The following is a 17,789-nucleotide window of genomic DNA, read 5'->3' on the forward strand; positions in this document are numbered from 1 at the left end:
CCCCCTCGCTCTCTCTCTCTCGCTGCATCTCTCTCTATCTCTCCCTCTCTTTCTCTCGCACCCCTCTATCTCCCCCTCGCTCTCTTCTCTCGCTCTCTCTTTCTTGCTGCATCTCTCTCGCTCTCTGCATCTCTCTCTCTCTGTAGCTGCATCTCTCTCTCTCTCTCCCTCTCTTTCTCTCACACCCCTCTATCTCCAACCTCCCCCTCGCTCTCTTCTCTCTTTCTCTCGCTGCATCTCTCTCACTCTCTTTTTCTCTCACCCCACTCTCTCCTCTCTCCCCCCTCGCTCTCTTCTCTCTCCTCTCTCTCTGTCTCTCCTCCCTCTCCTCCTCTCTATCTCTGTCCTCTCTCCCCCCACTCCCTCTCCCTACCTGCTCTATTTGTCTCCATTAGTTCAGTTGTGTTATTTATATCCTAGCCAGTAAACCTGCTGCCTGCTTATTGAGAAATCAAATACAAATCTAATAGTGTTACATTCTGAGACTCGGTGAGGCTGAAAATGTGTCCTGCCACTGCATTAGTGTTTAGGCTGGGAATATTGAACATCGATACAGCTTGGCAGAGTGACAAGCTGAGTCTGATCTTTAGGGACTTGTTTCTTAGAGGAAAACTAACTTCAATAGAGATTTAAACTGTGTGTTTTTTTGTTATTTACCCTTTATCTAGTTCAACAACAACAAGACAGACAGAACCCAAACCCCCCCACGTCATCAACTCAACTTTCATACAGACAGTCCTGCTTGTTTTAAGTTGTGTTTTAAACTGTCTTCAACTGTGACAGGTAGTTCAACATAGCAGACAAAATATTAAGACACCTTCCTAATATTATGTTGATAAAAAAATCCTTCTTTAACCGGTCTTCTCCACTTCATCTACACTGATTGAAGTGGATTTACCAAGTTACATCAATAAGGGATCATATCTTTCACCTGGATTCACCGGGTCAGTCTATGTCATGGAAGGAGCAGGTGTTCCTAATGTTTTGTCCACCCATTGTATCTTCTAAGAGTGTTTTCCTCTATGTATCTCTGGAACTACATGAGGTGTGCATCCCACATGGCTCCCTGTTCCCTATCTAGTGCACTACATTAAGGAATATGGTGCCATTTGGGACAAACCCTATAAGATATGTAAACAAAAAACATATTTTCCATTGGTTCCCCCCAGATCAGCAGAACCAACAACCCTCTTTTCTATTGGTTCCCCCCAGGTCAGCAGAACCAACAACCCTCTTTTCTATTGGTTCCCCCTAGGTCAGCAGAACCAACAACCCTCTTTTCTATTGGTTCCCCCTAGGTCAGCAGAACCAACAACCCTCTTTTCTATTGGTTCCCCCTAGGTCAGCAGCGTCCTGATGGCCTATTGGAGCTGAGTATGAGTGACTGTACAGAGCTGGCCTGTGGGAAGAGCCTCCACAGCCTGGAGATGGAGATACAGGAAGCCTTCCTCAGGTTCATGGCGGCCATCTTGAAAGGCTACCGCTCATACCTGAGACCCATCACCCAGGCCCCGTCTGAGAAGACTACTGACGCCTCCTCTCTCTTTGACCTGCAAGGTTAGTACTGGCTTGGTGTGTATGTGAGTCTATGTGTGTGTGAGTCTCAGAGCATGTGCAGGTCTGGAGCTCTAGCTAGCTGCAGCTGTTCTCTGCTCCAGAGTCTGGACTAGGGCCAGTTGAAGCTGGCTAATACCACACCTGATAGAGTTGAGTCTGGACTGGGGCCAGTTGAAGCTGGCTAATACCACACCTGATAGAGTTGAGTCTGGACTGGGGCCAGTTGAAGCTGGCTAATACCACACCTGATAAAGTTGAGTCTGGACTGGGGCCAGTTGAAGCTGGCTAATACCACACCTGATACCATGGCCCATAGCCAAGGACATGAACATTCTCTAGTGGATGCTAGCCATGCTAGCTGTAGCCAAGGACATGAACATTCTCTAGTGGATGCTAACCATGCTAGCTGTAGCCAAGGACATGAGCATTCTCTAGTGGATGCTAACCATGCTAGCTGTAGCCAAGGACAAGAGCATTCTCTAGTGGATGCTAGCCATGCTAGCTGTAGACAAGGACATGAACATTCTCTAGTGGATGCTAGCCATGCTAGCTGTAGCCAAGGACATGAGCATTCTCTAGTGGATGCTAACCATGCTAGCTGTAGACAAGGACATGAACATTCTCTAGTGGATGCTAGCCATGCTAGCTGTAGCCAAGGACATGAACATTCTCTAGTGGATGCTAACCATGCTAGCTGTAGCCAAGGACATGAGCATTCTCTAGTGGATGCTAACCATGCTAGCTGTAGCCAAGGACAAGAGCATTCTCTAGTGGATGCTAACCATGCTAGCTGTAGCTAAGGACATGAGCATTCTCTACTGGATGCTAACCATGCTAGCTGTAGCCAAGACATGAGCATTCTCTAGTGGATGCTAACCATGCTAGCTGTAGACAAGGACATGAACATTCTCTAGTGGATGCTAACCATGCTAGCTGTAGCCAAGGACATGAGCATTCTCTAGTGGATGCTAACCATGCTAGCTGTAGACAAGGACATGAACATTCTCTAGTGGATGCTAGCCATGCTAGCTGTAGACAAGGACATGAACATTGTTTAGTGGATGCTAGCCATGCTAGCTGTAGACAAGGACATGAACATTCTCTAGTGGATGCTAGCCATGCTAGCTGTAGACAAGGACATGAACATTCTCTAGTGGATGCTAACCATGCTAGCTGTAGACAAGGACATGAACATTCTTCAGTGGATGCTAGCCATGCTAGCTGTAGACAAGGATATGAACATTCTCTAGTGGATGCTAGCTATGCTAGCTGTAGCCAAGGACATGAGCATTCTCTAGTGGATGCTAACCATGCTAGCTGTAGCTAAGGACATGTTGGTTATGAGGATTGTGATCCCGACAAATAGGGATGAGGAGTTTAGAGAGAGACCCATGCAGTGTTGTTATGTAATGACTAGAGCTGAAAGACACACACACAAGTATGGGTAATGGGAAAATGTGCTTTCTCAACGTGTTTCTTTGGCCAAGTGGTGTGGGTGTATCTGTATCCATAGAGAATCTATCAGCTGTCCATTTGTATTACTGTCGGGACCCACAACAACACAAAGCTTGGCCTCCATGACTGCAGTGTGAGCCAATGACCATCCTCCTCACTCCCCTTGGCCCTGTCTGTCCCGTAGGTCAGCTGTTAATCAGGTCAGCTGTTAATCAGGTCAGCTGTTAGTCAGCCCTGCTGGGTTTAACACTTATATAAGAGGAAGTCACTTCCCTGTTTTGCACCTTAGATTGGCCATGTGTTATCTTACCTGCACGACTGTGCCCAGCTACGGTACATTCGTCGCTATTGTAAGAGAGAATGTGTTCTCAAAGACTTACCTGGTTAAAATAAAGACTCACCTGGTACCTCTTATTAAGGATCGGACCCTTTCTTCAATTTTCACCTAAAATGACATACCCAAATCTAACTGCCTGTCGCTCAGGACCTGAAGCAAGGATATAGGTATTACTTGATACCATTTGAAAGGAAACACTTAGAAGTTTGTGGAAATGTGAAATGAATGTAGAAGAATCAACATATGTTTTACCCCCATCGTCTTTGAAAAGAGAAAAAGGCTCGTGTTATTTAGATTTTGGCCACTAGGTGGAAGCAGTGTACGTGCAAAGATTTTTTTTTTTACAGATCCAATGAACCATTGCATTACTGTTCAAAATGTTGTATCAACTCTGCCCAAATGTGGCTTTATTGATACATTTTGAAGTTCATAACTGGGCAATTCTCCTCAAACAATAGCATGGTATTCTTTCACTGTAATAGCTACTGTAAATTGGACAGTGCAGTTAGATTAACAATACATTTAAGCTTTCTGCCCATATCAGATACAGTTGAAGACGTAAGATTACATTTTGGCAAGTCGGTAAGGACATCTACTTTGTGTATGACACAAGTCATTTTTCCAACTATTGTTTACAGACAGATTATTTCACTTATAATTCACTGTTCCACAATTCCAGTGGGTCAGAAGTTTACATACACTAAGTTGACTGTGCCTTTAAACAGCTTGGAAAATTCCCGAAAATTATGTCATGGCTTTAGAAGCTTCTGATAGGCTAATTGACATCATTTGAGTCAATTGGAGGTGTACCTGTGGATGTATTTCAAGGCCTACCTTCAAACTCAGTACCTCTTGGCTTGACATCATTGGAACATTTAAAGAAATCAGCGAAGACCTCAGAAAAAAAATTGTTGACCTCCACAAGTCTGGGTCATCCTTGGGAGCAATTTCCAAATGCCTGACGGTACCACGTTCATCTGTACAAACAATATTATGCAAGTATAAACACCATGGGACCACGCAGCCGTCACACTGCTCAGGAAGGAGATGCGTTCTGTCTCCTAGCGATGAACCTACTTTGGTGCAAAAAGTGCAAATCAATCCCACAACAACAACAAAGAACCTTGCGAAGATGCTGGAGGAAACAGGTACAAAAGTTACTATATCCACAGTAAAATGAGTCCTATATCGACATAACCTGAAAGGCCGCTCAGCAAGGAAGAAGCCACTGCTCCAAAACCGCCATAAAAAGCCAGACTACGGTTTGCAACTGCAAACTAAAGCTTGGTCGCAAATGGGTCTTCCAAATGGACAATGACCCCAAGCGTACTTCCAAAGTTGTGGCCAAATGGCTTAAGGACAACAAAGTCAAGGTATTGGAGTGGCCATCACAAAGCCCTGACCTTAATCCCATAGAAAAAAAACTTGTGGGAAGAACTGAAAAAGTGTGTGTCTATATCCTGGGAAATGTTATTGTTACTTACAACCTCATGCTAATCACATTAGCACACGATAGCTCAACCATCCCGTAGGGGTTCACCAATCACGTAGAGGTTAAATAAAGACGTACCTGGTTAAATAAAGACTCACCTGGTTAAATAAAGACTCACCTGGTTAAATAAAGACTTACCTGGTTAAATAAAGACTCACCTGGTTAAATAAGGACTCACTTGGTTAAATAAAGACTCACCTGGTTAAATAAAGACTCACCTGGTTAAATAAAGACTCACTTGGTTAAATAAAGACTCACTTGGTTAAATAAAGACTCACCTGGTCAAATAAAGACTCACTTGGTTAAATAAAGACTTACCTGGTTAAATAAAGACTCACCTGGTTAAATAAAGACTCACCTGGTTAAATAAAGACTCACCTGGTTAAATAAAGACTTACCTGGTTAAATAAAGACTTACCTGGTTAAATAAAGACTCACCTGGTTAAATAAAGACTTACCTAGTTAAAAAAATAAATAAAAAATAAGCAGTGTTCTTCATGGTCAAGGTTCCAAGACCCTAAACCTATTTTGCCAGATATATCTAGCAGTGAACCACAAATGTTCCGTTTCTCCCTCCCCAACCGTCCTCTTCGGGGTTCCTGAAGAGCAGAGACCGGTCCCACCAGAAGTTCTACTGTATCTTGTTATGATTCTCATATGGTTGTAATGTTCTGTACGGTTCCTGAAGAGCAGAGATCGGTCCCACCAGAAGTTCTACTGTATCTTGTTATGATTCTCATATGGTTGTTATGTTCTGTAGGGTTCCTGAAGAGCAGAGACCGGTCCCACCAGAAGTTCTACTCCCTGATGACCAAGACTCAGATGTTCATCAGATTCATAGAGGAGTGCTCCTTCGTCTCAGACAAAGACGCCAGCTTGGCCTTCTTCGATGACTGTGTGGACAAGGTACAGCTTGGTTTATAATACTGTCATCCCGGTCCTGTATAGACCTATTCTCTGAAATAACCCTTCTCCATACAGCTTGGTTTATAGTACTATATCATCCTAGTCATATATATATAGACCTATCCTCTGTGAAATGTATCTCCCTGTCTAGTAACTATGCTATCCTCTATCAGTGTTCTTCTCCCTGTCTAGTAACTATGCTATCCTCTATCAGTGTTCTTCTCCCTGTCTGGTAGCTATGCTATCCTCTGTCAGTGTTCTTCTCCCTGTCTAGTAGCTATGCTATCCTCTATCAGTGTTCTTCTCCCTGTCTGGTAGCTATGCTATCCTCTATCAGTGTTCTTCTCCCTGTCTAGTAGCTATGCTATCCTCTATCAGTGTTCTTCTCCCTGTCTGGTAGCTATGCTATCCTCTATCAGTGTTCTTCTCCCTGTCTAGTAGCTATGCTATCCTCTATCAGTGTTCTTCTCCCTGTCTGGTAGCTATGCTATCCTCTGTCAGTGTTCTTCTCCCTGTCTAGTAGCTATGCTATCCTATATCAGTGTTCTTCTCCCTGTCTAGTAGCTATGCTTGATATCCTCTACCTTTACTTTCTCTCTCCCATTCATATCCATTCCCCTCCATTCCCCTTTACTCTGTTAAGGGCTGATGTAGGTGCAGCCAAAGCATTAACACAGCAGATTTTTACTAATTAAGTCTTTATTGAAGACCGTGGGTGTTTCTCAATATGCATACTACCGTGCTCCCCTGAGTCACTGGGTGTTTCTCAATATGCATACTACCGTGCTCCCCTGAGTCACTGGGTGTTTCTCAATATGCATACTACCGTGCTCCCCTGAGTCACTGGGTGTTTCTCAATATGCATACTACCGTGCTCCCCTGAGTCACTGGGTGTTTCTCAATATGCATACTACCGTGCTCCCCTGAGTCACTGGGTGTTTCTCAATATGCATATTACCGTGCTCCACACTCTCATGCTTCTAGTGCATTTTCCCGAGGACATTCTCTTGAGTACGCATAAAACATTCCATTTGAGAAGCACTCCCCCCTACTGTATTACCTCACACTGAGCAGCACTCCCCCCTACTGTATTACCTCACACTGAGCAGCACTCCCCCCTACTGTATTACCTCATGCTGAGTACCACTCCCCCTACTGTATTACCTCATGCTGAGCAGCACTCCCCCTACTGTATTACCTCATGCTGAGCAGCACTCCCCCCTACTGTATTACCTCACGCTGAGCAGCACTCCCTCGACTGTATTACCTCACACTGAGCAGCACTCCCCCTACTGTATTACCTCATGCTGAGTAGCACTCCCCCTACTGTATTAACTCATGCTGAGCAGCACTCCCCCTACTGTATTACCTCATGCTGAGTAGCACTCCCCCTACTGTATTACCTCACACTGAGCAGCACTCCCCCCTACTGTATTACCTCACACTGAGCAGCACTCCCCCTACTGTATTACCTCATGCTGAGTAGCACTCCCCCTACTGTATTACCTCATGCTGAGCAGCACTCCCCCCTACTGTATTACCTCATGCTGAGCAGCACTCCCTCGACTGTATTACCTCACACTGAGCAGCACTCCCCCTACTGTATTACCTCATGCTGAGCAGCACTCCCCCTACTGTATTACCTCATGCTGAGTAGCACTCCCCCTACTGTATTACCTCACACTGAGCAGCACTCCCCCTACTGTATTACCTCATGCTGAGTAGCACTCCCCCTACTGTATTACCTCACACTGAGCAGCACTCCCCCTACTGTATTACCTCATGCTGAGCAGCACTTCCCCCTACTGTATTACCTCATGCTGAGCAGCACTCCCTCGACTGTATTACCTCACACTGAGCAGCACTCCCCCTACTGTATTACCTCATGCTGAGCAGCACTCCCCCTACTGTATTACCTCATGCTGAGTAGCACTCCCCCTACTGTATTACCTCACACTGAGCAGCACTCCCCCCTACTGTATTACCTCACACTAAGCAGCACTACCCCTACTGTATTACCTCACGCCGAGCAGCACTCCCCCCTACTGTATTAGCTCACGCTGAGCAGCACTCCCCCCTACTGTATTACCTCAAGCTGAGTAGCTCTCCCCCTACTGTATTACCTCCCACTACCCCTACTGTATTACCTCACGCTGAACATCACTCCCCCCTACTGTATTACCTCACGCTGAGCAGCACTCCCCCCTACTGTATTACCTCACACTAAGCAGCACTACCCCTACTGTATTACCTCACGCCGAGCAGCACTCCCCCCTACTGTATTACCTCACGCTGAGCAGCACTCCCCCCTACTGTATTACCTCAAGCTGAGTAGCACTCCCCCCTACTGTATTACCTCATGCTGAGCAGCACTCCCCCCTACTGTATTACCTCAAGCTGAGTAGCACTCCCCCCTACTGTATTACCTCACGCTGAGCAGCACTACCCCTACTGTATTACCTCATGCTGAGTAGCACTCCCCCCTACTGTATTACCTCACGCCGAGCAGCACTCCCCCCTACTGTATTACCTCACGCTGAGCAGCACTCCCCCCTACTGTATTACCTCAAGCTGAGTAGCACTCCCCCCTACTGTATTACCTCATGCTGAGCAGCATTCCCCCTACTGTATTACCTCAAGCTGAGTAGCACTCCCCCTACTGTATTACCTCACGCTGAGCAGCACTCCCCCTACTGTATTACCTCACGCTGAGCAGCCCTCCCCCTACTGTATTTAGTCAGCCACCAATTGTGCAAGTTCTCCCACTTATAAAGATGAGAGAGGTCTGTAATAAAAAAAAATCCAGAAAATCACATTGTAGGATTTTTAGTGAATTTATTTGCCAATTATGGTGGAACATAAGTATTTGGTCACCTACAAACTCTCACAGATCTGTATCTTCTTCTTAAGAGGCTCCTCTGTCCTCAACTTGTTCGCTGTATTAATGGCACCTGTTTGAACTTGTTATCAGTATAAAAGACACCTGTCCACAACCTCAAACAGTCACACTCCAAACTCCACTATGGCCAAGACCAAAGAGCTGTCAAAGGACACCAGAAACAAAATTGTAGACCTGCACCAGGCTGGGAAGACTGAATCTGCAATAGGTAAGCAGCTTGGTTTGAAGAAATCAACTGTGGGAGCAATTATTAGGAAATGGAAGACATACAAGACCACTGATAATCTCCCTCGATCTGGGGCTCCACGCAAGATCTCACCCCGTGTGGTCAAAATGATCACAAGAACGGTGAGCAAAAATCCCAGAACCACACGGTGGGACCTAATGAATGACCTGCAGAGAGCTGGGACCAAAGTAACAATGCCTACCATCAGTAACACACTACGCCACCAGGGACTCAAATCCTGCAGTGCCAGACGTGTTTAAGGCAGTACATGTCCAGGCCCATCTGAAGTTTGCTAAAGAGCATTTGGATGATCCAGAAGAAGATTGGGAGAATGTCATATGGTCAGATGAAACCAAAATATAACTTTTTGGTAAAAACTCAACTCGTCGTGTTTGGAGGACAAAGAATGCTGAGTTGCATCCAAAGAACACCATACCTACTGTGAAGCATGGGGGTGGCACCATCATGCTTTGGGGCTGTTTTTCTGCAAAGGGACCAGGACGACTGATCCGTGTAAAGGAAAGAATGAATGGGGCCATGTATCGTGAGATTTTGAGTGAAAACCTCCTTCCATCAGCAAGGGCATTGAAGATGAAACGTGGCTGGGTCTTTCAGCATGACAATGATCCCAAACACACCGCCCGGGCAACGAAGAAGTGGCTTCGTAAGAAGCATTTCAAGGTCCTGGAGTGGCCTAGCCATTCTCCAGATCTCAACCCCATAGAAAATCTTTGGAGGGAGTTGAAAGTCCGTGTTGCCCAGCAACAGCCCCAAAACATCACTGCTCTAGAGGAGATCTGCATGGAGGAATGGGCCAAAATACCAGCAACGGTGTGTGAAAACCTTGTGAAGACTTACAGAAAACGTTTGACCTCTGTCATTGCCAACAAAGGGTATATAACAAAGTATTTAGATAAACTTTTATTATTGACCAAATACTTATTTTCCACCATAATTTGCAAATAAAATCATAAAAAATCCTACAATGTGATTTTCTGGATTTTTTTTCTCATTTTGTCTGTCATAGTTGAAGTGTACCTATGATGAAAATTACAGGCCTCTCTCATCTTTTTAAGTGGGAGAACTTGCACAATTGGTGGCTGACTAAATACTTTTTTGCCCCACTGTATATTTTTATGTATGGTTTTGCCAGACCAACCCAGGGATGTAGTGGAGGGTAAATAGTAAATAGTGTAGTGGAGGGTAAAACCTTTATTTGTGAAATAGCGTTTACTTGCCTTTTTATTTTGTTAATGATCGTTTATCCACTTATTATTGCTTTCCCAGCATTGATCTGAGTTGTAATCGCACCTACCTTTGCTAACGAGTGAAATCATGAATGATTCATGAATGCTCGTTATGTTCGCCTGCTCTCCTGGATTTGCCTCGTTAGCAACGCATTCACTCACCACTCTGTCCAACGGGAAACTCCGGCCACTACATAGGCCGAGTGGTAAAACAAACTACCTCAGCCTAGACCTACGGTGGCAAGTGGCAGAGAGACGCTGCTGACAGTGTGATTTTTTTTTTTTTAACATCCCTCGACTCCTGCCGTGTCAACAGACATCCCCCGAACCAAAACATCCCTCGACTCCTGCCGTGTCAACAGACATCCCCCGAACCAAAACATCCCTCGACTCCTGCCGTGTCAACAGACATCCCCTAAACCAAAACATCCCCAGAACCAAAAAAACGGATTAAGTTTGACGCTAACGCTGAACGGAGTCTGACCTCAGCAGGACTGAAATGAAGCTAGCTATAATCAAAAGATGGGCTGGGCTATAAGTTCTCATACAAAATACCCTTTTTTTTACAGAGAGTAGTGAGATAGACAGTGGTGAGTCAGGCTGCAATGACCCTAACCCAAATGAGATACACAGAGAGAAGCCAGCAGGGAGAGAGGTTAGAGAATCTTTAATCTTATCAAACACAATAACTTGTTGCTCATCAAATGTGTATAGAATACAACATTTTATAGTAAACTAATGGCCTTTTACACTGTCAGAATTAACTTTCATGTCATTATATGTTGGGACAGCCTATGGGACCTAACATTTTGTGAAATATAAAGACAATTTAATGTTATTGTCACGTACACTGAACAGAAATATAAACGCAACAATTTTAAAGATTTTACTGAGTTACAGGTCATATAAGGAAATCGGTCAACATCATCAGTACTGACTTACCACTCGTGAATGTAGTAAATAGGTAGTGAAACACCTATTATTGAGTAGATCTTGTAAGATGGTGATGAATAGTAAGTCAGGTTATGGTGATCTACTGCCATCTGGTGGCGACCAGAAACAATTGCATTAATAGGAACTGTTGCAAATTGATGGTCCTTAAAAATAAATATTAGTGCTTGTAAAAAGGTACTTGAAAGTCCTTGAATTTGACTTGTCACTGTCTGTACGAACCCAGCATTTCGTGTACTTTGATTTGGACTCATACTCCAACTCTCCCGTGCTCCAATTTGCTTAATCAGAGCACTGTAGTATGCATTTTGGGAAACACCCTGTGAGTAATTCAATTAGTTACTGCTTGGCTGGAGCCAAAGCCTGCACCCACACTGACCCATTGTGGATAAGATTGCCCACCCCTGATTAACATCTAGCTGGTTTTCTTCCTGTAGCCTCTCCTAGCCCAATCAGCCCTTTAACCATGGTACTGTCTGGTTATTTCAATTTAACCACGGTACTGTCTGGTTATTTCCTTTAACCACGGTACTGTCTGGTTATTTCCTTTAACCATGGTACTGTCTGGTTATTTCCTTTAACCATGGTACTGTCTGGTTATTTCCTTTAACCACGGTACTGTCTGGTTATTTCCTTTAACCATGGTACTGTCTGGTTATTTCCTTTAACCACGGTACTGTCTGGTTATTTCCTTTAACCACGGTACTGTCTGGTTATTTCCTTTGACCACGGTACTGTCTGCTGTCTGGTTATTTCCTTTAACCATGGTACTGTCTGGTTATTTCCTTTAACCATGGTACTGTCTGGTTATTTCCTTTAACCATGGTACTGTCTGGTTATTTCCTTTAACCACGGTACTGTCTGGTTATTTCCTTTAGCCACGGTACTGTCTGGTTATTTCCTTTAACCATGGTGCTGTCTGGTTATTTCCTTTAACCACGGTACTGTCTGGTTATTTCCTTTAACCATGGTACTGTCTGGTTATTTCCTTTAACCACGGTACTGTCTGGTTATTTCCTTTAACCACGGTACTGTCTGGTTATTTCCTTTAACCATGGTACTGTCTGGTTATTTCCTTTAACCATGGTACTGTCTGGTTATTTCCTTTAACCACGGTACTGTCTGTTGTCTGGTTATTTCCTTTAACCACTGTACTGTCTGGTTATTTCCTTTAACCATGGTACTGTCTGGTTATTTCCTTTAACCATGGTACTGTCTGGTTATTTCCTTTAACCACGGTAATGTCTGCTGTCTGGTTATTTCCTTTAACCATGGTACTGTCTGCTGTCTGGTTATTTCCTTTAACCACGGTACTGTCTGCTGTCTGGTTATTTCCTTTAACCATGGTACTGTCTGGTTATTTCCTTTAACCTTAGTACTGTCTGGTTATTTCCTTTAACCATGGTACTGTCTGGTTATTTCCTTTAACCACGGTACTGTCTGGTTATTTCCTTTAACCACGGGACTGTCTGGTTATTTCCTTTAACCATGGTACTGTCTGGTTATTTCCTTTAACCACGGTACTGTCTGGTTATTTCCTTTAACCATGGTACTGTCTGGTTATTTCCTTTAACCACGGTACTGTCTGGTTATTTCCTTTAACCATGGTACTGTCTGGTTATTTCCTTTAACCACGGTACTGTCTGTTGTCTGGTTATTTCCTTTAACCACGGTACTGTCTGGTTATTTCCTTTAACCACGGTACTGTCTGGTTATTTCCTTTAACCATGGTACTGTCTGGTTATTTCCTTTAACCTTAGTACTGTCTGGTTATTTCCTTTAACCATGGTACTGTCTGGTTATTTCCTTTAACCTTAGTACTGTCTGGTTATTTCCTTTAACCATGGTACTGTCTGCTGTCTGGTTATTTCCTTTAACCATGGTACTGTCTGCTGTCTGGTTATTTCCTTTAACCATGGTACTGTCTGGTTATTTCCTTTAACCTTAGTACTGTCTGGTTATTTCCTTTAACCATGGTACTGTCTGGTTATTTCCTTTAACCACGGTACTGTCTGGTTATTTCCTTTAACCACGGTACTGTCTGGTTATTTCCTTTAACCATGGTGCTGTCTGGTTATTTCCTTTAACCACGGTACTGTCTGGTTATTTCCTTTAACCATGGTACTGTCTGGTTATTTCCTTTAACCACGGTACTGTCTGGTTATTTCCTTTAACCACGGTACTGTCTGGTTATTTCCTTTAACCATGGTACTGTCTGGTTATTTCCTTTAACCATGGTACTGTCTGGTTATTTCCTTTAACCACGGTACTGTCTGTTGTCTGGTTATTTCCTTTAACCACTGTACTGTCTGGTTATTTCCTTTAACCATGGTACTGTCTGGTTATTTCCTTTAACCATGGTACTGTCTGGTTATTTCCTTTAACCACGGTAATGTCTGCTGTCTGGTTATTTCCTTTAACCATGGTACTGTCTGCTGTCTGGTTATTTCCTTTAACCACGGTACTGTCTGCTGTCTGGTTATTTCCTTTAACCATGGTACTGTCTGGTTATTTCCTTTAACCTTAGTACTGTCTGGTTATTTCCTTTAACCATGGTACTGTCTGGTTATTTCCTTTAACCACGGTACTGTCTGGTTATTTCCTTTAACCACGGGACTGTCTGGTTATTTCCTTTAACCATGGTACTGTCTGGTTATTTCCTTTAACCACGGTACTGTCTGGTTATTTCCTTTAACCATGGTACTGTCTGGTTATTTCCTTTAACCACGGTACTGTCTGGTTATTTCCTTTAACCATGGTACTGTCTGGTTATTTCCTTTAACCACGGTACTGTCTGTTGTCTGGTTATTTCCTTTAACCACGGTACTGTCTGGTTATTTCCTTTAACCACGGTACTGTCTGGTTATTTCCTTTAACCATGGTACTGTCTGGTTATTTCCTTTAACCTTAGTACTGTCTGGTTATTTCCTTTAACCATGGTACTGTCTGGTTATTTCCTTTAACCTTAGTACTGTCTGGTTATTTCCTTTAACCATGGTACTGTCTGCTGTCTGGTTATTTCCTTTAACCATGGTACTGTCTGCTGTCTGGTTATTTCCTTTAACCATGGTACTGTCTGGTTATTTCCTTTAACCTTAGTACTGTCTGGTTATTTCCTTTAACCATGGTACTGTCTGGTTATTTCCTTTAACCACGGTACTGTCTGGTTATTTCCTTTAACCACGGTACTGTCTGGTTATTTCCTTTAACCATGGTGCTGTCTGGTTATTTCCTTTAACCACGGTACTGTCTGGTTATTTCCTTTAACCATGGTACTGTCTGGTTATTTCCTTTAACCACGGTACTGTCTGGTTATTTCCTTTAACCACGGTACTGTCTGGTTATTTCCTTTAACCATGGTACTGTCTGGTTATTTCCTTTAACCATGGTACTGTCTGGTTATTTCCTTTAACCACGGTACTGTCTGTTGTCTGGTTATTTCCTTTAACCACTGTACTGTCTGGTTATTTCCTTTAACCATGGTACTGTCTGGTTATTTCCTTTAACCATGGTACTGTCTGGTTATTTCCTTTAACCACGGTAATGTCTGCTGTCTGGTTATTTCCTTTAACCATGGTACTGTCTGCTGTCTGGTTATTTCCTTTAACCACGGTACTGTCTGCTGTCTGGTTATTTCCTTTAACCATGGTACTGTCTGGTTATTTCCTTTAACCTTAGTACTGTCTGGTTATTTCCTTTAACCATGGTACTGTCTGGTTATTTCCTTTAACCACGGTACTGTCTGGTTATTTCCTTTAACCACGGGACTGTCTGGTTATTTCCTTTAACCATGGTACTGTCTGGTTATTTCCTTTAACCACGGTACTGTCTGGTTATTTCCTTTAACCATGGTACTGTCTGGTTATTTCCTTTAACCACGGTACTGTCTGGTTATTTCCTTTAACCATGGTACTGTCTGGTTATTTCCTTTAACCACGGTACTGTCTGTTGTCTGGTTATTTCCTTTAACCACGGTACTGTCTGGTTATTTCCTTTAACCACGGTACTGTCTGGTTATTTCCTTTAACCATGGTACTGTCTGGTTATTTCCTTTAACCTTAGTACTGTCTGGTTATTTCCTTTAACCATGGTACTGTCTGGTTATTTCCTTTAACCTTAGTACTGTCTGGTTATTTCCTTTAACCATGGTACTGTCTGCTGTCTGGTTATTTCCTTTAACCATGGTACTGTCTGCTGTCTGGTTATTTCCTTTAACCATGGTACTGTCTGGTTATTTCCTTTAACCTTAGTACTGTCTGGTTATTTCCTTTAACCATGGTACTGTCTGGTTATTTCCTTTAACCACGGTACTGTCTGGTTATTTCCTTTAACCACGGTACTGTCTGGTTATTTCCTTTAACCATGGTGCTGTCTGGTTATTTCCTTTAACCACGGTACTGTCTGGTTATTTCCTTTAACCATGGTACTGTCTGGTTATTTCCTTTAACCACGGTACTGTCTGGTTATTTCCTTTAACCACGGTACTGTCTGGTTATTTCCTTTAACCATGGTACTGTCTGGTTATTTCCTTTAACCATGGTACTGTCTGGTTATTTCCTTTAACCACGGTACTGTCTGTTGTCTGGTTATTTCCTTTAACCACTGTACTGTCTGGTTATTTCCTTTAACCATGGTACTGTCTGGTTATTTCCTTTAACCATGGTACTGTCTGGTTATTTCCTTTAACCACGGTAATGTCTGCTGTCTGGTTATTTCCTTTAACCATGGTACTGTCTGCTGTCTGGTTATTTCCTTTAACCACGGTACTGTCTGCTGTCTGGTTATTTCCTTTAACCATGGTACTGTCTGGTTATTTCCTTTAACCTTAGTACTGTCTGGTTATTTCCTTTAACCATGGTACTGTCTGGTTATTTCCTTTAACCACGGTACTGTCTGGTTATTTCCTTTAACCACGGGACTGTCTGGTTATTTCCTTTAACCATGGTACTGTCTGGTTATTTCCTTTAACCACGGTACTGTCTGGTTATTTCCTTTAACCATGGTACTGTCTGGTTATTTCCTTTAACCACGGTACTGTCTGGTTATTTCCTTTAACCATGGTACTGTCTGGTTATTTCCTTTAACCACGGTACTGTCTGTTGTCTGGTTATTTCCTTTAACCACGGTACTGTCTGGTTATTTCCTTTAACCACGGTACTGTCTGGTTATTTCCTTTAACCATGGTACTGTCTGGTTATTTCCTTTAACCTTAGTACTGTCTGGTTATTTCCTTTAACCATGGTACTGTCTGGTTATTTCCTTTAACCTTAGTACTGTCTGGTTATTTCCTTTAACCATGGTACTGTCTGCTGTCTGGTTATTTCCTTTAACCATGGTACTGTCTGCTGTCTGGTTATTTCCTTTAACCATGGTACTGTCTGGTTATTTCCTTTAACCTTAGTACTGTCTGGTTATTTCCTTTAACCATGGTACTGTCTGGTTATTTCCTTTAACCACGGTACTGTCTGGTTATTTCCTTTAACCACGGTACTGTCTGGTTATTTCCTTTAACCATGGTACTGTCTGGTTATTTCCTTTAACCACGGTACTGTCTGGTTATTTCCTTTAACCATGGTACTGTCTGTTGTCTGGTTATTTCCTTTAACCACGGTACTGTCTGGTTATTTCCTTTAACCACGGTACTGTCTGGTTATTTCCTTTAACCATGGTACTGTCGGGTTATTTCCTTTAACCACGGTACTGTCTGTTGTCTGGTTATTTCCTTTAACCATGGTACTGTCTGGTTATTTCCTTTAACCATGGTGCTGTCTGGTTATTTCCTTTAACCATGGCACTGTCTGGTTATTTCCTTTAACCATGGTACTGTCTGGTTATTTCCTTTAACCACAGTACTGTCTGGTTATTTCCTTTAACCATGGTACTGTCTGGTTATTTCCTTTAACCACGGTACTGTCTGTTGTCTGGTTATTTCCTTTAACCATGGTACTGTCTGGTTATTTCCTTTAACCACGGTACTGTCTGGTTATTTCCTTTAACCACAGTACTGTCTGGTTATTTCCTTTAACCATGGTACTGTCTGCTGTCTGGTTATTTCCTTTAACCATGGTACTGTCTGGTTATTTCCTTTAACCACGGTACTGTCTGGTTATGTCCTTTAACCACGGTACTGTCTGGTTATTTCCTTTAACCACGGTACTGTCTGGTTATTTCCTTTAACCATGGTACTGTCTGGTTATTTCCTTTAACCATGGTACTGTCTGGTTATTTCCTTTAACCATGGTACTGTCTGGTTATTTCCTTTAGCCACGGTACTGTCTGGTTATTTCCTTTAACCATGGTGCTGTCTGCTGTCTGGTTATTTCCTTTAACCACGGTACTGTCTGGTTATTTCCTTTAACCATGGTACTGTCTGGTTATTTCCTTTAACCACGGTACTGTCTGGTTATTTCCTTTAACCACGGTACTGTCTGGTTATTTCCTTTAACCACGGTACTGTCTGGTTATTTCCTTTAACCATGGTACTGTCTGGTTATTTCCTTTAACCATGGTACTGTCTGGTTATTTCCTTTAACCATGGTACTGTCTGGTTATTTCCTTTAGCCACGGTACTGTCTGGTTATTTCCTTTAACCATGGTGCTGTCTGCTGTCTGGTTATTTCCTTTAACCATGGTACTGTCTGCTGTCTGGTTATTTCCTTTAACCACGGTACTGTCTGGTTATTTCCTTTAACCATGGTACTGTCTGGTTATTTCCTTTA

The 17,789-nt window shown here is 43.0% G+C and overlaps 1 protein-coding gene across 10 annotated transcripts in view; it reads left to right on the forward strand.

The window, feature by feature from the left end:
• Positions 1 to 17,789, forward strand: part of LOC110487142 (C-myc promoter-binding protein) — a 147,565-nt gene that overhangs the window by 69,928 nt on the left and 59,848 nt on the right. For all 10 annotated transcript variants that reach the window (XM_036981547.1, XM_036981550.1, XM_036981552.1 and 7 more), the window contains 2 exons: positions 1,342 to 1,557; positions 5,602 to 5,747. In XM_036981547.1, the coding sequence (XP_036837442.1) occupies positions 1,342 to 1,557; positions 5,602 to 5,747 (362 nt within the window). The remainder of the gene's footprint in view (positions 1 to 1,341; positions 1,558 to 5,601; positions 5,748 to 17,789) is intronic.

Source organism: Oncorhynchus mykiss, chromosome 6 (genome assembly GCF_013265735.2).
Source record: "Oncorhynchus mykiss isolate Arlee chromosome 6, USDA_OmykA_1.1, whole genome shotgun sequence".
Classification (NCBI taxonomy): domain Eukaryota; kingdom Metazoa; phylum Chordata; class Actinopteri; order Salmoniformes; family Salmonidae; genus Oncorhynchus; species Oncorhynchus mykiss.